Source organism: Polypterus senegalus, chromosome 4 (genome assembly GCF_016835505.1).
Source record: "Polypterus senegalus isolate Bchr_013 chromosome 4, ASM1683550v1, whole genome shotgun sequence".
Lineage (NCBI taxonomy): Eukaryota > Metazoa > Chordata > Cladistia > Polypteriformes > Polypteridae > Polypterus > Polypterus senegalus.
In genome coordinates, this window is record NC_053157.1 from 143,177,113 (window position 1) to 143,201,550 (window position 24,438).

The 24,438-nt window shown below is 37.1% G+C and overlaps 1 protein-coding gene across 2 annotated transcripts in view; it reads left to right on the forward strand.

Moving 5' to 3' along the window:
• Positions 1-9,028: 9,028 nt before the first annotated feature.
• LOC120527688 (gamma-aminobutyric acid receptor subunit beta-1) overlaps positions 9,029-24,438 on the forward strand; it is a 559,006-nt gene continuing 543,596 nt past the window's right edge. For both annotated transcript variants that reach the window (XR_005633393.1, XM_039751390.1), the window contains exons 1-3: positions 9,029-9,849; positions 9,978-10,069; positions 10,253-10,320. Coding sequence is in view for 1 of the 2 variants with exons in the window: in XM_039751390.1 (XP_039607324.1) it covers positions 9,770-9,849; positions 9,978-10,069; positions 10,253-10,320 (240 nt within the window). In the remaining variant the exon portion in view is untranslated. The remainder of the gene's footprint in view (positions 9,850-9,977; positions 10,070-10,252; positions 10,321-24,438) is intronic.

Here is a 24,438-nt window from a genome sequence, read left to right on the forward strand (position 1 = left end):
CCTGGCAGAGCATTAAAAAGGAGGAAACCCAGCATCTGGTGATGTCCATGAGTTCAAGACTTCAGGCTGTCATTGCCAGCAAAACGTTTTCAACCAAGTATTACAAAAGAACATTTTATTTCCAGTTAGAGTAATCCCTCCTCGATCGCGGGGGTTGCGTTCCAGACCCCAGCGATAGGTGAAAATCCGCGAAGTAGAAACCATATGTTTGTATGGTTATTTTTATATATTTTATGCCCTTATAAACTCTCCCACACTGTTTATAAATATTCCCCGCAGAGTTATACAGCATAATCCCTTTGTATTCTCTTAGATATTAGGTAAGATTCATTGAAATTATGTATATAAACACACTGTTTATATACAGTAAAACCTAAATATTATTTTAAAGATATCGAGTGTCTCCAATGTCACATATGTTACAGCCATTACAATAGACAGGTCACCAGCAATAAATACGTACAATGCAAGAAAAATAGTATACAGTAAATGTGTGTACAGTGACACTAAACGTATGTACATGTACTAAGTACTGTAAGTAGAAAATTAATTATGGTTACTCACCAACAATGGCACGATGACTTGTCCGATAACAATGAGTTTAATTTTACTGCACAACAAAGGACAGTCTTACAGCTCTTCCAAAGGCGATTATGTAGCACTGCCGTTGTTCTTCTTCTGGCAGTCTTCAATCCAAATCCCTAAAGCAGATTCCATCCAGACTACTGCCTTATTACTTCCACTTACAACTCGTTTTGCACCCTGGTTAAAAGGACACTGCGGCTGTAGATCTTATATTCCTTTCCAACTTTTTAAATAAAAAGAATCGCAGCCTTCAACAAATCCAAAACGTTTACCTTTTCGGCAATCGTTAACATCTTCCATTTGTGCTTGGGCACGGCCCCTGAAGCAGTAGCAGATCGTTTTGGAGCCATAACGAAGGGCTTGACTATGCACAAAGATAAACACAAAAGAGCACAACTCTTTACACAGCGAAACAGGTTGATGCTGAATAAGGGAGACGAGACTTCCTGGTTAACACTGCATTCAGCACGCAGGAACTTAACTGCGTGCTCTGATTGGTTAGCTTCTCAGTCATCCGCCAATAGCGTCCCTTGTATGAAATCAACTGGGCAAACCAACTGAGGAAGCATGTACAGGAAGTAAAAAGACACATTGTCCGCAGAACCTGCGAAGCAACGAAAAATCCGCGTTATTTAATTAGTTATGCTTTCATATAAAATCCGCGATAGAGTGAAGCCGTGAAAGTCAAAGCGCGATATAGCGAGGGATTACTGTATTTAATTTGTCCAATTACTTTTGAGCCCCTGAAATAAAGGGATTGTGTTAAAAAATGCTTTAGTTGCCTCACATTTTTATGCATTCGTTTTGTTCACCCCACTGAATTAAAGCTGAAAGTCTGCACTTCAACTGCATCTGAGTTGTTTCATTTAAAATTCATTGTGGTAATGTACAGAACCAAAATTAGAAAAAAGTTGTCTCTGATCAAATATTTATGGACCTAACTGTATCAGGGGAGTAAGGTATAGTTATCAAATATGACACTAGCTATTGTATGCCTGCAGTCTAGTTAATCTGTCTGCCGAATGGCATCGAACTGAATTGGTCGAGTTGAGAATTTCTGAAATATTTTCTCAAAATGTTCACATGACTTTGGCTTTTTTTTCTTACAAGTCTAAAAATTCTTGAGGCTTATGAGTGGCTTGCACCTTGCAGTGCACCTTCGGTATTTACTTTCATGCAGTCTTCTCTTTATGGTAGACTTGGATATCGATACGCCTACCACCTGGAGAGTGTTGTACACTTGGTTGGCTGTTGTGAAGGGGTTTCTCTTCACCATGGAAATGATTCTGCGATCATCCACCACTGTTGTCTTTCGTGGACGTCCAGGTCTTTTTGCGTTGCTGAGTTCACCAGTGCTTGCTTTCTTTCTCAGGATGTACCAAACTGTAGACTTTGCCACTCATAATATTGTAGCAATTTCAAGGATGGGTTTTTTCTGTTTTCGCAGCTTAAGGATGGCTTCTTTCACCTGCATGGAGAGCTCCTTTGCCTGAATGTTGTCTGTTCACAGCAAAATCTTCCACATGCATAACCACACCTCAAATCAACTCCAGGCTTTTTATCTGCTTAATTGACAATGACATAACGATGGACTTGCCCACACCTGCCCATGAAATAGCCTTTGAGTCAATTGTCCAATTACTTTTGAGCCCCTGAAATTAAGGGATTGTGTTAAAAAAATGCTTTAGTTGCCTCACGTTTTTATGCAATCGTTTTGTTCACCCCACTGAATTAAAGCTGAAAGTCTGCACTTCAACTGCATCTGAGTTGTTTCATTTAAAATTCATTGTGGTAATGTACAGAACCAAAATTAGAAAAAAGTTGTCTCTGTCCAAATATTTATGGACCTAACTATATTTCTTTTTGTATATTAACACTATGAAGAGTATAAATAACTAAATAACAACATTTATTTGTACAGCAAATTTTCATACAGGAGTGTAGTTCAAAGTGCTTTAAAAATGGTAAAAATAAAACTAAACTTACAAAAGAGTTAGAAATGGTACAATTTGTTTACAACTGCATAAAACAGGACAAAACATATTACACATGTTGTTAGATGTTAAAATATTCTATATTTCTTTTGACACTACTAATGGAACTCTGGTATTGAAATCACTTAGAACAACTTTCCTATATCATTTAATATTATCAAGTTGTTACAGGTATACAATTATTTTATAGTTTATGAGGTACTGTTTAATATTTTATGCTGTGCTCCTTTACATCAAAAAATGCATGGCCAATATCTAAAAAAGCATATACCATAACATGTATTGAAACTGTTTTATATCTACTCAATAACTGCCTCAGTGAAACTATATTTTACACTTCTATTTTTAACATTGCACAATGTTGACACTGCCAAAGGTCTATGTTCCTTGAGGTACAGTAACCATGGTACTTTAAATTTCATCATAATTATTACAGAATATAAAGTAAATTAAGAATTTCCCTCCTGTTAGCACTTTAAAAACCTGAGCACAAAATCAATTATTCATTATACTGTACTTTTCCCAATGTGTCATAATTTATTTAGACCCATATTTTTTAATTTTGTTATTAAAATAATCATTTAAATGAACTTTGTTTTATTTATTATGAACTTCATTCGTCAATATGGCCATTGTCTTCATGCACTTACTTAATCACAGTGGCTTATGACAACTATTGCAAATTCAAGTACAAAGAAAAAACTAGCCCAAACAGAATGCTAGACCTACATTAACTCTTACATTGCCATTTCAAAATCAATAAGCCTAAACAGGATGTCTTTGTAATTTGAAAGGAAATCATAGTAGTGCCAGAGGAACATGAAGTCCCTGAGTTATTAGGCAATTCCAAGATAAGATAATTTAACGTTTAGTTACATTCTTCAACCTGCTTAATCCAATTCCGGCTAGCATTAATGTGGAATGAATCCTGGCTGCAACTGAAAGAAGGCAGCGCACAATCCATTTTAGGGTCCAATAAATCATATATCCACTTACACAAAACCTAGAATTGGGCATGTTGGGGAAAAACCTGAGTACCTGAAAGGTACAAAATCAAAAATATACGGGGAAAATTTCATATTGGTGATCTTCAAATGTGGATTTTGAACTGAGGATACTGGATCCACCATGTTACTCCTTATTAATTATAGTTAAGACTTTTGAAGTACATAATGTACACTGATAGTAAAAAACAATGTCCTTGTTGCATAAAACAACTGTAGGAGTTGGCTGAGGCTCCACTTCTAACCATGCCTTTTGCAAATATACTGCTGTCAGTGTCTTTGGTCATGTTGTTTAAAATAGATGGCAGTCACAAAATAGGAGGGAGTAAAGCAAATAAAAGAAGGAACTAAGCAGATATTATTCACTTTGCATCGTGCATTCCATTTTTGGAAAGCCTCAAGTCACACTCCATTGTATTTTTTTAATGATTTAGTGTTTTTGAATTGTTAACCTGCCTTTTTGCATTTTACTCATGTCTAGTGATTTGGATACATTTGACTGTGCTGCCCTATGCTTTTTTATGCATTTTCAGCTGTTTTTTTTTAACTGTTCTTTGGAATAACAGACACATAAATAAAAAATTGTTTTATATTTATACCCTTTTTTTATCAGCTTGTCTACATTTGTATACCATCATAGGTTTGTTTTACCCGCTGTGTATTATAGGGCACCACAATGAGATGCTCTCCAGCGGCTTAGTTTTTCCAGAAAGAAAACTGGTGCCAAGAGGCTGCAGTACATGCTCTCTGATCCATGGGGAGTTCTGATTGACATATTCCTTGCAACAATGAACTGCTTAAAAAATCACATATACACATACATCTGCAAATGAACATATTTACTGCACTAGATTGATTTGGCATAAATGATTGTGAGTTTGGCTGCATGCATGTGTGTATGCGCCATAAGAAGGACAAAAATCATGATTAAGGTTGCTTCTTACTTTTGTTCCAGTACGCCTGGCATAGGTTCTGACTTCCTTGCAGTACATGTAGGATGGATTTCTAAAAAATCATCTGATTATCCTGAAAGAAGTTTTTGCTCCTTGCACTGCCATTTAACAGAAAAAGAAGATTCACCAAAAAGGGTGTATGAAGGTTTGACGAGTAACCTATAGCATGCTGATTAAGTAAAATCTTTCTCTTGCCACTCACCAGATTCAATATCAATTAGAATTCCATGGGCTTATAAGAGTTTTTTTTACATTTTATTGAATTTATTAAAATCAAATAACATTCCATACAAGCAAGTCAAGTTTTACAAGAGTTGTTTTTAGATTAAAGAAACTTCTGCATGCCCACATAACTGCTTCACTTTGTGCATACACACATTGAAAATCTGAAGTCTCCAGATATGAGAGTTGAGGAATACATAGTGGTCTATTGAGACATAGTAGTACAGTGGTTAATTCTGTCTGCAAGGCTCTTCTCTGGGTATTCTGGTTTATATGCAGAATAGGTTGACTGCTGACTTTAAATATGGCTGGAAATGAGAGAATATGAGGGTGTTCATTTAAAATGGATTTGGCATGGTTGTCACCTCACATCTGATACTACTGGAAAAAACTTAGACTGTCATAGATAGATGCCAGGAGATGATAGTTTACATTAATAAAAACTATTTTCTCTAGCAAGGACGCACAGGCGTTAGAACTCTATTCTGGCAAAACCAACACTTGATCTGACCCTAATTCATCATAAAACACTTACACTTGCTAACAGAGGATAAACATAAAGATGACAAACAATATCATTTTTAATTGTAATCACTGAATAGTATGCATCTATAGCTATTTTATTAGTTTTGACAATTTTCACTTGTAAAAATTCAATTTTGACCAGTTAGAATTGCATTCAAGAAACATTTACGTTTGCAACAGACAAAAACAATTACATACAGACTAGTAAAAATTGTAATTATGTATGTCAAACATTTGTTGATAATAGCAATTCAGTTTTCAGTGCTTAAAATTCCCAGTCTACAAAGCATTACTTTAATTGTGACCACTGACACTTTTAAATGACAGCAATTATTTTTTCTCCTTCCCTCTAACTCATTATTACAGTGGTATGCTAAAACACTCCTGAAAGCAGTAAGTGCTAAGCATTGTACAATATCTAGAGGCAACACAGTAGACTCAACAATCTAAAAAAATAATTAGATGCACAGAGAAAAGGATTTTAAAAAGTACTATCAATGTGCCCTGGACATTAGTTACAGTTTTAGACATACAGTATGCTTTCTCTCACCTGTGAAAATGTACCATTAACATAACTATTTACTTACATGTGGCTGTACAGTTTCATACACACCCATATATATATATATATATATATATATATATATATATATATATATATATATATATATATATATATAGATAGATAGATAGAGATATAGATATAGATAGTACATGTATGTCACTTGGCACTGGCCACACATGAGTAAGTGTGGGTGTGTGCATGAGGGTGATTTTACTGGCCTCTCATCCAGGACTAATCTACTGGTGTTCCTCAGATTCTTTTCGGCTTTCTGCTACTCTGTACTACAGTAATTGGATTAAGAAAATGGGTGGATGTCTAAAACTTAATTTACTTATTTACTTCACCAAGCACAGGCAAGTGAATTGACTAGATTGGTGTGAGGCAGTATTGGAGGTGAATTTTACTTTAATAGCATTGCTAATACTAAGATGGATAATGTCTCAAATCTATTGTACCTGGAATAAAATGATTACAAAAATACATATATGAATATTACTGTATCAAATAATTTATTACTAATTTAAAATTTGAAAAAAAAAAAAGGTTTTTAACAGTTATATTTTTATTTAGTTGCATTTCTTAAATTAATAAACACATTTCTACACTTAAGCATACGTTTCTTTATCTGGTGAGAAATCATTGCAAGTGACCTGTTTTTAGTTAATGGTGTTTGTCTTGTCAGTTAGGTTTTTCATTTGCATATCACGAGTTTTATTATAGCTACTTAAACGTGCAGTTTTATAATCCATATCTTGCTTCTGACTTGTGATTATCAAATTCACTTTTCTATCAGTAAAATTAAAAGTTGCATTGCAATCATTGCTAGTTAAAAGTGAATAGGATTAAAATGCTCATGGGGTTAATGTACAGGGTGGTTCAGATCTAATTATGCAGATCCAGATCGTCTGGATGACTTTGATTTATGCGGGGTCAATTCCAGTTCGGCGCAAAGATGATTCTTCATGTCGTCAGTTCGCACACTTCTCTTTGGTCCGGGATTATTCAGGTGATTTTTTAAGTAATAAACTTAGTAAGTTATAGCGTAATAAAAATTGCATAAATAGATCTGGACCACCCTATAGATGAGAAGTTTTAAATATGATTGTTTATAGAAAAGTAAACTTTTTAAAATGTGTACAAATTTACCACTTGGTGCAATATGCCAACTAAATCATATGGATTTTATTAAACATGTCATATGCTAAAATGAATGGCACTTCATCAAATCTGGTGTACTAAAATCAAAAGACAAGATACCCAGCACCTCTCATGCTTGGTCACCCTTTTAAGAACTTTTTCATTAATCTACTTATTTAAACTACTTAATCCAATAAGGCCCAAGTTTATTTTATCAGCATCATCAGCAAACCAAAAAGGGCACCAGTCTATCATATAGCTACCCACACAAGTCTAAATGAAATTGGCCTTCAGTATTAAAATATTTGTTGCTAAGGTGTTACAGAAAAACTCATTGGGATATAGGGAGGACATGCAAACTCCACATACACTTTTAAAAATACTGTTTTTTAGAATGATGCCATAATGGAACCCATTTTGGTTCCTAAAGAACCATCTACAAGAAGGTTCAAGAAGGATTATTTATTTAGATCAGTAATGGGCTTCAGAAATAACAATGAACAGATAATAGATTTATAAAATAGCAAGAGATTCCTACATACAGTGACACAGGCGCAGTTCAGGTTTTCTTGAACTATAAGTAACCTACTAGGCAGCCTATTATATATTAAGGATTTTTTTCCATGTATTAGGAACCTTTCCAAAGCCCAAGGAACACATTTCATACGCAAAGAACTGTTCAACGAATTAAATGGTTCTTTGTCAAGGAATGGTACAATGAGGGACCACGCAGCCCAATAAAGTGCAATTTCAGAACCTTTATTTTTTAGAATATAGGCAGTGGTCAGGCAGGGTTTTGAACCCAACTTTCGTAAATAATAAGACAGCAGCCCTAACCACTGTGCTACTTGTATATATAATATATATATATATATATATATATATATATATATATATATATATATATATATATATATATATATATATATATATATATATAAGTATATATATTGTATTATATAAAAAATACTTTACTAGTGTTTTTTAAATACTTGTTATTATGTATTTATCCCTATTTCAATGTAGTTATTACTTGTTTATTATTTCAATGTATTACAGTTTATCCATTTACCTATTCATAGTACAGTATAGTTTAGCTCTTTACTTGTCTTGTACTTGTGCTGTGTTTATATACATATTGCACCATGGTCCCAGGGAATATTATTCTGTATGACTATGTGGTGAAATACTATGCATTACTTGACCTGTCTTGATAAATGTATATACATAAAGAGAATTTGATACAGAAGGTCATGATTAATATGTTCCAATCATAAAATACACAAACTTGCAGAAAACCAGTAAAAAGCAGAACTTTGAGAATGTTAAATCTTCCAAGTACCCTTTCTTTTTGAATTGGCCCTGCCCTGAAATAGACTGCCACTTGAACCAGGTTTAACATCAAGTGCTTCTTTGCAGCTCCTTCAATATGCAGGAACAAAAAAAAATAATAATAATAAACTGACCCTTTGATGTAAAGTAACAGATTTCAAATAAGCTGTGATTGACCAGTCCAGCCTTGGACAATGACAAGGGTCTCAATTATTTAAACGGTGTTATGTAAAACAATGATGGCTTGGTTAGCTAAGGAAAATTCTTGTTTTTTGCTCCCCTTCTCTGTGTAAATCTGTAGAACACCTACATCGCACAAAGGAGTGGGGTTATAACAACAAACAAAAAGTTCGTTGCAAAGGTACTTGAACTAATAAACCAATCAAAAGCATTTAGATTCTCTACTTAGAAAACACATTTTAAAATTCTGAGCTGCAGCAAAAAGCAGACATTTCATGTTCACGAAACTAATGGAGACTCGAACCATTTTTTTCACAGACAAATGAATAGAAATGAGACTAGCACTTTAAAATAAACATGCTGCATGGATCACCGTGTTTCTAAATATACAGAAACATTACGAAAAATATATTGAATCATGAAGCCCGGGTAGCCAGTACCGTTAAGCTACCGAGGTACTCGTAAAATGGGGCTTCCTTCTGGCGTCGACGACGCATATGACAGAGTAACTTCCAGCACTGTGGACGAAGCCGTACGGTTGTAAAAGGATTTTTACCTGCGCCAATCTGAGCGAGGACGGGCCAGAGCCGTCCACTGATGTCGGATGGACCGCGCGGTATCTTTGACTCCAGTTCTAGAAGTTTAATATCTCCCAACTCCCGCTGAGTTTTTAAATTATTGAAAGAGCAGGCAGTTGCTGCTGTTGCTTTTTTTACGCACTGTCATTTTTTTCTCAAGCGCAATTTTTTTAGACTCGCTAAATAATGCATGTCGTTGTATGCCCGATACTTTTAGTCCGTAACTGACAAAGGGGTTCCCTTGTGAAACGAGCAGATCCCTCGCAACGTTTTTTTTTTCTTCTGTGTTTTTTTTCAGGATGTCCAACAGACTTGCATGTTTAAAAGTAAACGAGGATCTGCTTTCAATGCCACTAGTGTCTTGCAGCACGGGGAGACCTGCTGGATGCTAATGTCATCCACGCAGTTGAGCATTCTTTGGAAATGCCAGCAGGAAACAGTTCTGCTTAGCGCATCGGTTTAACTGAAGCTGAAGAGCGACCATCCCTGGGATAACGAGAAATCACTTACGAGACGGGTATCGCTTCGGCATTTTTTTTTCAAGAGATTTTGTTTCCAAGTAAACAGCGTTTTTGATGTCGGGCACGCACGCAGTGCGCATGCGTCGCTCTGCTCGGAATTATTGCACTGCCTGGGACTAAGTTGCATTCCTTGAATCTTCCCTCAAAGACATTTCTTTTAATCAAAGTTAGGAATGTGGAGAGTTCAAGACCGTGGATGTTTTGGGTTTTTATCATTTCCAATGATGGTGGCCATGGTCTGCTGTGCACAGAGGTGAGACAGTACGCTTGTATAAGCTTAGTATTATTATTTATTTATTTTTCTTGTATCCTACCTTTCGTGCCTCGCTGGGGTTCCGAATGATGCGATTCTGAAACAAATGCATATGTCTTTCTTTGCAGCGTTAATGAGCCCAGCAACATGTCATATGTGAAAGAAACCGTGGATAAATTGCTCAAGGGATACGACATTCGCTTAAGGCCTGATTTTGGAGGTAATTTATTGCCTTTTAATAGTCTGACGTCTGTTTAGAACTAATAGCAAAGCACCTGGGCACGAATGAGCCAGTGGTCAGCGGCTGGTTTATGTAAAGAACGTGCTTATACAGGTGGACAAGCTTTAAAAAGTTAATGCGAGACAAGGTCGGTGAATGATGCCTTCTATTTCTCATTTAAAGGTCCTCCTGTAGATGTTGGAATGAGTATAGACATCGCCAGCATTGATATGGTTTCAGAAGTCAATATGGTGAGTGTACTTAATTATTAAAGAGCCATCACTGCGGAGATTAGGAAAAGTACATGACGGGCACATGAAGCGTTTGGACAGAACAGTTTTCTCCAAAGGGTATGATGCCAAATGTAACCACATGCGTTATTCAGAGGCCCACGGCTTAAACAAAGTGTGAGGGGGTTAATGTAAAATGCTATTATAGTTTCGGCGTTTTATATTATTATAATCTCTGAAGGGGAACTGATTTTGAGAAATAATTTCTGTTAGGTACTCGATCTTGTTTTTAATACGTCTAATGCCGCCATCTGCTGATTAGTGTTATCCATTACGTTTATAAAAAAAAGCTGACAAGTCCAGAGGAACATGACATCTGTATGAATTTTATGTACGCGTACTGTCATATATAGATGTGTCAGAAAGACGGTTTAGGGGCGACTGTCTTGTGGAGAATTGTAAGTGTAATAAGGCATCGTGTGAGAAGTCCTTTACAATTTCTGTTGTTTTTCAATCCAGATGTTTAACAAGAACTTATGCATGCAAGTGTTTTAATTCCTTTGCATAAAGTAATTTACAAAGAAAATATACACGTTTGTTTAAAGCCAGTAATGTCAAAGGTCCCGCAGAAAATAATCTGGTAAAAAAAAAAAAAAGTTTGGCCTTGAGGCCATGAAAACTGCAATTGAATTTGCTTAAAGACATATAATAGAAAAGTGACTATAAAGGGTTTTTTTTTAAGCATTAATATGTTTTATTTTGCTTTATGCTTCATTTCCAGTTTGGTTTGGTTTGACATTGAACAAGAACTGCTTTGTGCTTCCTAAATGTAATATTATGCCGCTTATGTGTTACCATTAGGTCCTAATGAGAATGCATGGGTCCAATACAGTACTCATCTTGAACAGATGTTTCAAAATACTGTGATGAATATAGCGCCAAGTTGGGCCTTCTTTACCTCTCTACTGCACCTACCTTGTACCTGTTTAAAACTAGCAAGACAACAGGGCTCCCATGAAAACACTTAGTTCAGATTATAGAAGAATCATGTTGTCAAAGTGCTTTATAAAGGAATGATAAGACTGATTGGTATTAATAGGGGTAATTGAAATTGTTATGTTAATAGCGTTCCACAAAGTCTCTCTAACAGTGAACACATTTGGTTGAATTCAGTTAATTGTCTAAATTATTTTTGCCTACCAAAATAAGATTGTCATTACAATATCAAAGTGAAGATTTGTTCATTTAAATGGTGACACCATGCAGTCTTTACTGATGATGTTGTTTTTATTCACATCCTTTTAGAAAAGTAAAGCCATTTGATGTGTATCTTGTCATTTTGCATTTTTCATTCCTTGATTATGGGTTTTTCAACCACAATTGTATTGTGTTCAGACTTTAATACCTTCTGTTGTAAAACCTTCAGGTAAGATGTAATAAAATGTCTTATTTTTTGTTTATGCAGAGATGTTCAGCTTCATTTATCACATTACACTTTTAGATTGCAGGCTCATTTTGCCCTTTTTTTAAAATTCAAAATATGAACATACTGTGTAAATATCTTTTTTGACTGTACTTTTTTGCTTCTAACTGTTGTGAGTACTGGGGAAGAAATGTAATATGAGATTTTTTTATGTGTATTATTAATGGTTTACAGAAATGCACTTTATAATAAAGACCAAATGCCCCCTAATTTTTGACCAGTTGATCCTTTTATATACCTACATATTGCAGTTGCTGGATTATAGGGTTGCTTCAAACATTAGTAAGGGCATGAAAAAGCGGCAGGTGAATGGCTATACAACTTCCAACACTGCTATATACAAACAAAATTGTTTATTGATCATGTGTAATACCATTTCTAAGTACAAATTCTAAATCAAGGAAATCCAAGCTACAAACAGCTCTAGTCAGGTGGAGATATTTTTTTGACATTTTTAAAATTTTCTAGGGTGGAGTGGTGGCTCTGAGGCTAGGGATTTGCGCTGGCAATCGGAAGTGACTCTACTCCTTTACTCCAGTTATTCTGTAATTGCTTCCTTCTGGGTATGATGTTAATCTGCATCCAGCCCTGCAAGCTGGTCATTCAACTGCTGTTTCAGTGTGGTTTTAAGGTGTCACCCGCTGCATTCGGGTCCCAAACCAGGTGGTTTGGTGTGTGGTGGGTGTGATAACACACTATTAGTGCATGCTCTAAACCTCTCTTATCTTTTTTGAGTTAATGTGCCATTCTGGGAATTGTACTTAAAACTGTTTCCACAAAATAAAAAATCAAATGCCAAAGCGGTGCTAAAATTGTTTTAGGGAATAGAAGATTTTGTGGAAATAATATGAATTATTCATCTCATGAAATTCTGATAATGATTATATCAAGGTAATGATCGTATGGAAATAGCAGGATGATATAAAATGTATTACTTTTTTGCTGTTTGCTCAATTGTCAGGTTTATAAGTTCTTTGCAGATATTCTTAGTTGATGTATTAGATATTGTTGTTGTTCAATAAGTATTGCAGATTTTACTTATCTTAATATATGGATATTAGGTAGAAAGTTTTCTTCATCATATGAAACTTCCAGAGTGTCTTAAGAAAAACATTTCCATATGCCCCACCTAATATAGCTTTCCACTGTGGCCTGTAGGTGTGCTGTTATGCGTTCGCTTTATCAAAAGTACTAAGAAATTAAAGAAGTATATATAAGAGGTGGCTTTATTAAAAATTAAATTACACAAAAGTGGATCACAGCATTTCCATGCAGTGCTTCACACAAGAGGTCATCTCATCCTAGTTTTTCAATAAACAAAGGCATTTCATAAGGCAGGCTCACCACTCAACATTAGGTTATTGGCCCAGTAGAGAACCCCAATTCCCAAAAGACCACAACACACCTTTTCTTGCACATCACTGTAATTTGATATGCTTGTCTACTGATTTACAGCTTGTTTGCTTTGACAGGAGCTTGTTCCATTTGTAGAATGCAAACATGTAAAGAAATGCAGCATACTGCTTCATTCTTGTAGGCAGTTCTGTGTATGTGTGTTTATACATTCTCTTGACTATTCTTTCCCATCCTCCATTTCACCTACCAGGATGGTGTGGAATTGGGCAATCCTGCCAGTTATCCCCATAACACGAACAGTAATTGAAGGTTTGTGAGGTTTGTTCTTTGGGCCACTCTCCTAAAATGTGATGAAGATCACCATAGTACTTGTACCACACAGTGCAGTCAGAGGGAAGAGTTCTTCATTGGGGCTGTGTGCTGTGTGCTTCCAACCCAAGTGTCCACAGCCCTTTTAATTTAAAAATCTTTCCTTCTTCACATTTTAAAATGAGAAGAAAGCAGTAGACAGAAATGGGAAAGGGATAAATAATACAGTCTAGGCTCAGAGTTCACAACAGAGAAAAAGAATTGCAGCACCTAAAAAAATCTGCAGATAGCTTTTACAGACATTTTTAAACAAATGGTCCACAAAAAATTAAAAGACATGCCTGGAGACCAAAGAGAAAGAAGGAGCAAGTATACATTTTGGTCAGGAAATGAGCAAGAGGTCAGGAGCTATGGGATGGAAACAAAATCACCAAAACAAAAGTGTGATACCAGAAATGAATCAAAAGAAAATCATATTAGAAAAGCTTACAATAACTTGGATATGTTCCCCTACCTTCTGAAAGTCATGATTGTTTTAGTTTTTATATCCAAAGTGAGGATACTAGGTCAAGGACATGGACAAATAAGGTTAATTTGAAGGTGTTACACGTCATTACACTGATAATCACATGATAGAAATGGTTATAAAAAGGTAGAAAATGGTTGTAAAAAGAAAAATAGTAAACAGATTTCAAGTTAAGGTGATGATGACACAAGCATAACAAGAAAATACTGAATACAGTAATGTCCTTGTGTGAAAAAATCGTAATATTCTACAGGATATGTTAGTTATGGCCAATAGCTGTCCCTGAACACAAAAAGCATCAAACTAGTAAATTATATAAACAAAAAAGATTGATTTTATTATTAAACAAAACACAAATAGTATATTTTCCATGATCTTACCAGGACTTATCTCTGACTGCCACATGGGATGCCAAAACTACATTCATTAAACCACTCCTTTAAAAACATAACTTTGGCCTCTCTTCCCTCAGAGAGTTGAGCTCTTCTCAAGTTGCATTTCACTGATACTGGTGAGAAGAGTCCAGAAGGAGCTTTTAAGCCCAAACCTTCTTGGGTAAATTTCCTACTTACTTCTGGGATCAGTGATGTCCTCTGGAACTACTGAGAATATCCTACTAAACCTATCCTTACTGGTCCCACGAGTCACGGCAGTCATGCGCGATAGTAAGCTGTCATGTATATAGACTACAGAACTTTATAGGAAGTGTCTCCAATTACCCTTTCCTTATTGCTTAACTCTTGGAAATATCACTTATAGAGCAGTCCTTTTTAAAATAACATTTTGGTTGCTGGATTACAAGTATATATACTTTATTTGTGTGCAGTATAAATGTATAGTATTTATAATACAAGGCTCACCTCATTGTAATGTAATGAGAGTGATAGCTTACTTTGTTGAATAAACATTGACAAAGTAAAATCTGTTGTGTTGTTTGTCACCTGAAGTTAGAATTATTTAATTTTAGCACTTGGTGAGAACTAGATGATCTATATCCTGTGTAAAGCCACTAAATCAACAGAGGGTGTACATTCTTTTTTATATTTCTGTATATAATATGTATGATACTTCTGTAGTAACTATTTCTTTAGTATATTAATGGGGCATTATTACTAAGGTACCAAGGTTTAAAACAAACTATTTTTTAAAAAGGTAGATAACTTAGGGCATTATCTTTTTGGAACATTTATAAAAATTTTAAATCAGTCTAATGTCTCAGCAGTTAACATGAAACTAATTTGAAAAAAAATGAAAACTTTTTTTTAATTTTTAACTTTGGACAGGTTATTTTAATCTTAATATGCTGCCATCATATAAAAAATACCATCATGAATAATTTGGAAGTGTTATAGGCAAAGCGTGTACAAGTGATTGTAAGTAAATTTAACATTTAAATAGTCTTCATGTGTTTTCTGTAGTAATTTGTACAATTTTCACATTCTTTACAGTTGTAAACTTGTATTTAAATACTTGTTCAATAAATATCCTACATTAGAGGCCATCTGAGATATTATACAAATGTTTTGAGTATCTTATGAATTATTGTCTAAAGAGTGTTCTTACCTTTACAGTAATTCATTACTGGTTTAGGCTGTCACTCCTTGAAACTTACACCTGAATAAGTAGGTTCAAACAATGAATGACAGATGTCATTAAATAAAGAATACAAATTAGAGTTTTGTTTTCTTATAGCAGGGATTACTTATTCATACAGATTCAGCTCTCCAATGGGAAAACAAATAAAATGTCTTTATCAAAATTTTTGAGAACAATTAATATCTTTGTACAGGCTATGTTAATGCATTTATTTTTAGATATCTCAGGATATAGTTAAGTTTGTTATTTATAGTCTTGTAATTTAAGAAAATCAGCTTGCCCATACAGTATGTTCAGGGGAAAATCTACTTCTGAGCTTGTTAACAGTTATGTCGTTGGTGGAAAAATACCCTTTTAGAGGGTACTGACCTAGCAGGAACACAGGTATAGTGCTGGAACAAGTGACTAAGTTTCAGGTATCTATTTGTATTGTTTTTCCATCTCAAAATTTAGTCTTCATTAGGTTGAATGCAGGACTGTGCTCAGAAAAGTTCTAACACATCCTGTACTGTTGCACCTTCAGTACCATATTCATTGTCAAACAAGAGTTGCGATTGCATCTTCAGACATCAACTTTTTTGTTGCTGGTTCCAGAGTACGAGAGATTATCTCACTTTCATCTATTTCCTCTATTTGTTCAGATAGTATGTGGAATTTTTCTTCAAGTTTTTGCTTTATGTGTTGCTTTACCACTTAATCAAGGAAGCTCAGATGTTGTCTGAGGTGAACAGCACAAGTCTTAGTGCTCTCTCAGAAATAGGTGCCATCTGCTTACAAAGTGATTCTGTCACTGTTTTTAAACTCACATACTTTGTCAAATTCTCCGTCCTTACTGGGTCACATGATAGACCATGGACAGGCAGACGGACTTCCTGTGCAAAGTAGTGGTATCCCACTTAAGTATTTGTAGCACAGGTAGCATGCCTTTGAGAGTCTTCCAGCCATCACCTGTTAGCTCAAGTGTTGTGGACTCTGTTAATTTGGTCACATTCCTGTCAGACAGAGTATGTCAAATTGCTTATTGCTGCTCATGCTTGCTATCAAACATGTCATACACAGAGTTTCAGTGGGTATGACAAGACTGTGTAAGTTTGTGCTCAGCCAGCTAATACTTTTGTTTGATTTTTTTGTGCATTAGAGGCAACAATGCTGTGATGAAGGAGGCTTGCTGCTCTGCTCCAGGCTCCCATCAGAGGATTCTTGTTGGCAGCCTTGAATTCCTCATTAATATCAAGTTAAAGCTTATGAGTGAGACACATCACAGACTTCCACTCCAGAAACATATCTGATATTACAGGTATTATCATGTACACTTGCAGTGAGTTTGTTTTATAAACTCCAAGCATTGATGGCTGTTGGGAGATGAACAGCTGTTTTGCCCAGTGTGTTGTACTTCTAGTTCAGACTTTTACAAGATAAGACATTTTGATTCCCAGTCATCGTCTATGTTATGACAGGCAATGGTAATAAAGGTCACCGTTGGTAATGTAGTCCAAAGGGCTGTTATTAGAACACTCTAGAAGAGAATAGGCCATTCAGCCCAACAAAGCTCACCAGTCCTATCCACTTATTTCTTCCAAGAAAACATCAAGTCGAGTTTTGAAAGACCCTAACGCCTTACTGTCTACCACACTACTTGGTAGCTTATTCCAAGTGTCTATCGTTCTTTGTTTAAAGAAAAACTTCCTAATGTTTGTGCGAAATTTACTCTTAACAAGTTTCCAACTGTGTCCCTGTGTTCTTGATGAGCTCATTTTAAAATAACAGTCTCGATTCTCTGTACTAATTCCCTTCATAATTTTAAACACTTCAGTTATGTCACCTCTTAATCTTCTTTTGCTTAAACTGTATAGGCTCAGCTATTTTAATCTTTCCTCATAATTCAGCCCCTGTAGTCCTGGCATCAGCCTAGTCACTCTTCTCTGGACCTTTTCTAGTGTTGCTATGTCCTTTTTGTAGCCTGGTGACCAAAACTGCACATAGTACTCAAGATGAGGCCTCACCAGTACATTATAAAGGTTGAGCATAACCTCCTTGGACTTGTACTCCACACATCGTGCTATATATCCTAACATTCTGTTAGCCTTCTTAATGGCTTCTGAACACTGTCGGGAAGTCGATTGCTTAGAGTCCACTATGACTCCTAAATCATTCTCATAAGGTGTACTCTCGATTTTCCGACCACCCATTGTGTATTCAAACCTCACATTTTTACTTCCAATGTGTAATACTTTACATTTACTGACATTAAATTTCATCTGCCACAAATCTGACCAATTCTGTATGCTATCCAAGTCCTTCTGTAATGATATAACAGATTCCAAATTATCTGCTAATCCACCTATCTTGGTATCATCTGCAAACGTATCCAGCTTGTTACTTATATTCCTGTCTAAATCATTTGTATATATTTAAAAAAGCAGCGGCCCTAGCACTGACCCCTGTGGAACACCACTCTTAACATCAGTCAGTTCTGATGAGGTTCCTCGCACCATCACCTTCTGTTTCCTGTGTCTGAGCCAATTCTGCACCCATCTAACAACATCACCCTGAACTCCCACTTCTTTTAATTTGATGCCCAACCACTCATGTGGCACCTTATCAAATGCTTTCTGAAAGTCCAGATAAATAATATCATAAGCTCCACTTTGATTGTATCCTTTTGTTGCCTTCTCATAGAATTCCAGCATGTTAGTAAAACAGGACCTCCCTCTTCTGAACCCATGCTGACTGTTCAGAATAACTCCTGTCCTTGCTATGTGTTTCTTAATCTTATCCTTAATAATTCCTTCCATTAATTTTCCTGTGATGCATGTTAAGCTTACTGGCCTATAGTTGCTTGGATCTGTCCTGTCACCCTTTTTATATAATGGGATATTTGACATTTTCCAGTCCTTCGGAATCTCTCCAGTGCGCAGTGACTTCCTAAAAATATGTGTCAAAAGATTATACAGTATATGTACTAGAGTTGGGCGGTATCCAAATTTTGATACCGTCAAACCTCCTCCCTATTTTACCTCGGTATACGGTATTACCGTGAATAATAAAAATTGTGACGTAAGGCTCAGACACCATCACCAAACTGTTGGCTTGTGCCTAAACCGTTCAGAAACTGAATATCAAACACTAATACTGAAACAATAACAAAATAACATGCAGAACAATATTAACAACTTTTATTAGCAACAAATAGCAGTTTATAAAAAAGTGCAAATACAACAGTCAAACAGAATTAAATTAACATAAACATCCAGAACAGTTTTCCGCGAGAGCGCACACACAAATCAATTAAACTAAATCACACCGCCTGTACAACTTTTAATAACAAAGATGAGCAGCTTATAAAAAAGTGCAACTAGACCCACAACAGTCAACCAGAGTTGAATTAACATAAACATCATCCATATTATAAAAAGTATTGCAAAGCAATAGTCCTAAACAAAAACGTCTTCTTTCCAATATCGTTTTTAACGTAAACCAAATAAAAATACCTGAATCAATTAAATAAAAATAAACACAGTGCGAAAAGGAACGAATGGCAAGTGGCATCAATCTATTCAAGATTTCTCGCTAGAAAAACCAGCATGTTTACTTTGTCTGGCTTTAACAGGGCACGTTGTGGACCGACAACTTTACCTGCGGTGCTGAAAACCCGCTCCGATGGTGTGCTTGTGGCACAGACGCAGAGGTACTTTTGTGCCACTCGTGACATCTGGGGAAAACGCCCGGCTGCATTTTTCCACCAGAGAAGTGGGTCCTTGTCTCCTTGAGTAACTGGCTCCAAACAGTAGGCTGTTATTTCAGCTCCGACTCGGTCCTCTACGGTGCCGACGGGACCTGCCATTGCATCAGATTTTTTGCAGCATACTCCCAAAGTCCTCTTTTTCGTGAGGGTGCAGGTTGCTCCTCTCCCTCTTCCACTCTGATGGCCACTGGACCTGCTGCCTCTAAGCTCACGATCTCAGCCTGTAATTCAGCCTTGGTCTCAGCCAATGCGTTGTCATCCGTCTCATATCCTCCACGGTAACGAGGGTCGAGGAAAGTGCATTTTCGCAATATTTTGCGCACTGAATTGGATTCATACTTGGCCTCCAGCTTTGTTAGAATTCCAGTTTTGATTGACTTTGTTAGCTGGGGTCATTTTCTGACGCAGCCAACACATTGTCCCTGCAGAGCTGTAGTATGGGGAGGATACAGGAACTGGTCACATAATTTTCTCCTGACAAAATATCAGTGAAGTCACCGACTGGTTTCAGTGCTTCGTGAACAGCTTTCACGACGTCCATGTCCTGCCAGGTCAGGGACAGGCTGCTCCTTCTGTCATCAGACAGGACGTGTCTGATCGCTTGGGCCTGCTCGAGGATTCGCTGCACCATTGCCAGTTTGGAGCCCCAGCGAGTTGCGCAGTCCTGCCGACGGATGGATGGATGAATTAATTAATGAATGATGAATAAATGATTAAATGAATGAATAGGCATAAATAAACGAATGAATGAATAAATAGTCATAAATAAACGAATGAATGAATAAATAGGCATAAATAAACGAAATTCGTTTTATTTAGGACAATTCATTCGTTAATAAACGAATGAATGAATAAATAGGCCTAAATAAACGAATGAATGCATAAATAAATAAGTCCATTAACGTATATTATTCCACTTGGTCAAATTTGCATGCACATTTATTTTAGGCTAAATAAGTCCCATATGCATCAAGCCTGCATTTACTTGATAAAAAAATACAGGAAAAAATGACAATTTAAAAAATGGTTTTCTATTTTAATATAGCCTACTTTTCAATATAATTTATGTGATGCAAAGCATATATATATATATATATATATATATATATATATATATATATATATATATATATCCCTTTTTTTATATTTGAGCCCCTGCCCCTGAGGAACTCTCTGCACGTTTTATGCTTACCGTTATGAGACTATGTTTTGGGAGTCCCAAGTCCACTTGCTTCTTGTGGAGTTCATGCTTACGTTGCCAGCTGTGTGAAAAGGCCCGACAATATTACGGCATAGTCCGAGGGCGCGCTCGGTTTTTTGCCTCTGGTCATGCAATCCATTTGTGACAGCCAAGTTTAGATTGTGACCGAAGCAGCATAGCCACGGCCAATGCAGGGACCTGATTGCGGCATGAATGTTGGCAGCGTTGTCAGTGGTTATGGCTGAAAGTTTTTTCTCGTCAAGTTGCCATTCCTGAAGTGCAGCTCTGAGCGCAGCAGCAAGATTGTCTGCTGTATGACTCTCAGGAAAATACGTAGTTTGGAGGCATTTGGATTCAAGTTTCCAGTCAGGTGTAATAGTATGGACAGTCAGAGACATATATGGTGTCATGTTAACTGACGACCACATGTCAGTTGTTAAGGAATAACTGTGTGACGCTGACAGCACTTGAACATTGTCTCTAACTTTACTATATAAATTTGGGACGGCTGTTTGTGAGAAATATTTCCGTCCAGGCAGCTCGTACTGGGCATAGGACCTTTACCATGTCCGTAAAGGACTTTTTCCACTGTGTGGAAAGAGACCATTTCCTTCGCCAAGTATTTTGTCACTGCATCAGTACAGGTTTTCCAACGGACACTGTCCCTTTTGTACTTTGTTGCTTTCCCGAAGGCCCCCATTATCGTCGGCTGCGAACTGGCGGTGGACCTAAATGTTGTTGGTCCTGCATTGGGAGGAGTTGAAACTGTTGCACTGAGTGAACTCGGGTCCATCCTCGCAGCAGTGAGTGGATGGTGGTTTCGTATATGCTACCTTAGGTTCGAGGTATTTCCATCTCTCGCGGTCACCTTTTTGTTGCACAATTTGCAAATTGCCTCGTCCGTATTTACCGCCTCTCCCTTCTCGTTCGGCCGAAACCCGAAATACTGCCAAACTGCAGAAGTTGTGTTCTTTTTCGAGACCAGGTCATTTGGTGCGCGACTTGCCATCTTTCCCCACCTCTCTCTCCTCCACGCTGTCACGTGATGACAACCACGCATCGCATACGCATTTTTAGGCATTAAATAAATTATATTTAATATTTAATCCTTGTCTCCTATATAAGTGCATTGTTTTTATGACGGTATAACGGTATTGAAACGGACACCGTTGCTATTTTTAGATCCCGCGGGATACCATATTACCGTTTTACCGCCCAAGCCTAATATGTACTCACTAGCCTCCTTAAGAACACGAGGATAAATATTATCTGGTCCTGGTGATTTGTTTGATTTTGTTTGATTGTTATAATTGTCACTTCATTGTTTGGGGCTTATTTTTTGTGGCAGTTGCTAACTCTTCAAATGCAGTTCTACCCTCTTAGTTATGGCTTTTCAAGAAGGTACATTATACTCTGGCTCAAAATAATTTAGTAGTTCTCTAAGGCCCTTCCCTTCAACAAAACTGATGAGCAGCATGTCCTTCGCTGTAATGTTAGTGATCATTTCTCATATTTTTTCCTCTGAATCTCATTTACGAGGTGTGTAATTCAAAGCACTCTGGTTGTTCTAAGCTGCACTGGTCTTGCGTGCAGCTAAAAAAATAACATGTTGCTGTGGCTCATTCATATATATTGTGAGGTTTCTAAAATCTTTTAGAACCCCCCCCCAATGGGATGACACTGCAAAGCGTGCCTGCCACGTCTGTGGAGGACTGCTTCTCCATTGCTGAGGCAACCACAGGTTCGTAGAGCTTTCAGTACAGTGCTGCAGAAGCAACTACAAACCGATCAAGATTGCGCTATCCACACCTGTGGCCGATGGGTGATGCAAGGGAAATTATAAATGTAGGGGACAGTATAATTTGGCCACTGACCTGGCCACGACTATGCCTGTTTGCTGTGTCTGTGTATAGGGGAGTGGTAGCTCCTGCTGCAATAAATAACCCTGCAGTTCCTGTTTCGAGGTGAATAAAGCTGGTTTTGCTAAGGTACAGTCATGTTTTTTTGGGTGCAAGGCAGTGACTCACATGTCACTAATATATATATATATATATATATATATATATATACACACACACACACACACACACACACACACACACACATATATATACCATGGAAGTGCGTGTGTCTGTCTGGTCCGGTAGTAAGAGGTGGAGTCGGGGTTGACCGTGGCTGAAGACTGGTAGTTGTAGATTAACGCAAATCTTTGCAAACGTTTGTCCTTGAGACTTGTTGATAGTCATGGAGAAGGCGAGTCTGAGTGGGAATTGTGTGCGTTTAAATTTAAAAGAGAGATTGGTGTCGGAAGGAAGGAGAGAGATTCTGGGAAATGAAGATTGTTTCAGAATTTTGGATAGCGATCAGTTTGCACTCAATAATATTTGTATGTATTCGGGTAACGATGAGTCTTGTTCCGTTGCAAAGACCTTTCGATGGCATAATATTTCAAAGGTGCATAACTACGGCTCCCCCCTTTAGATGAAGGACATGGGGAGGCATGCCAGTTGGTGTGAGGGTGTGTAAAAACTCCTGTGGGTACGTTAGTTGATCATTAGGATCGTCACTGACCACTGTATCTACACTCTTGAAGGTCACTTTTTCACCATGTATAAGATCAAGAACTTAGTTGTTAATATGTAGAGAATCGTCGTTTGTGACGCTTAGTATTGCTCTTGCAGCAAGTTCTTGGGGAGTCACAGTCGACTAATTAATATCACCATAAAGTTGAGTGACTGGGTCTTGTTGTTGTGGGTAAACCATAGGATTGCAATTCATATTGAGCGTGGAAATCTGTTTACAGGAGTTGCCTCTGGGATAGATGGAAATGTCCCTTTCGTCAGGGGGTTCACCATCTTCTCCGACGAAAATCACTGCAATATCGGTGTGACATCTCGCGGCATTGTATCATCGTAAATCCTGCCCAGGTTCTACCTTGAAAATCATTCATACAGATGCTGTTGGAGTGGACTGAGCGATTTCATGCATGTGTTTGTATGATTTAGTGAAGGGGTTGATGGTTCTGAGCATGGAATGTAGCTGGAGAAGTAAATTTTCGCTGCATGCAGAGTTTGCTTTATTTTTTAAGTGTATTTCAGTAGCTTGCGCTGTGTCAAAAACATGCAACTGTCCATATCCTGGAGAGGTAGAAGTGTTAGTGTATAGTGGAGAGATTTGGTGATAAATTTGCCTGTGTATTTTAAAACAGTATGGTCCGTGGCCAGGAGGTTGCATTATCTGTGCACCCATGGAAGCAAATGCTAGAGAAGAGTTGTATTCTCGAATGTGTTCACGATAATTTTTACCTTCTGATGTTTGCTGTATATGAAGCTGTTATAAAGACACAGGTGGCTCCCACAAAGGTAGTAAAGGTACTTTACCGTCATGGCAGCACCTCGAGTACTTGTTGGATGTATTACTCTCAGCAGGCCAGTATAGTGCATGACAGTGTTTGCACTGCTGGTCTGGAGTCCCAATGTTGTACTGTTGGATGGGAAGACAGGAATGAACGTGGTAACAGGAAGAGGATTGTGTGTATGTCTGCTGAGACTGCGTTTGTTGGGAAATGTTGCTTTTCAGATATCACATTGCAAAACTTATGAATGAGTTTTGTTGTGTTTAGTCAGACAATCCTGTGTAGTGAACTTCTTATTGCATTTCTGGCACTCATATAGTTGTTGGGAAGAATGCCTTTTCTTGTGTTTAGCAAGTAAGGTTACGCGTTTGAAAAGTTTTGTTGCAGGAATCGCAGTGGAAGAATGTGTTACTGGAGTGGGAGTCAGGTAATTTTTCAGCGGAGTGAATTTTTGTGTGTTTGTGAAGATAGTTCTGTGTTGCGAAACGTTTTGTGCAAGTGTGGTACTGAAACAATTTGTCATTGCAGTGAATTTTCTTGTGTTTGGCAAAGCTGGGTTTTGTTTTGA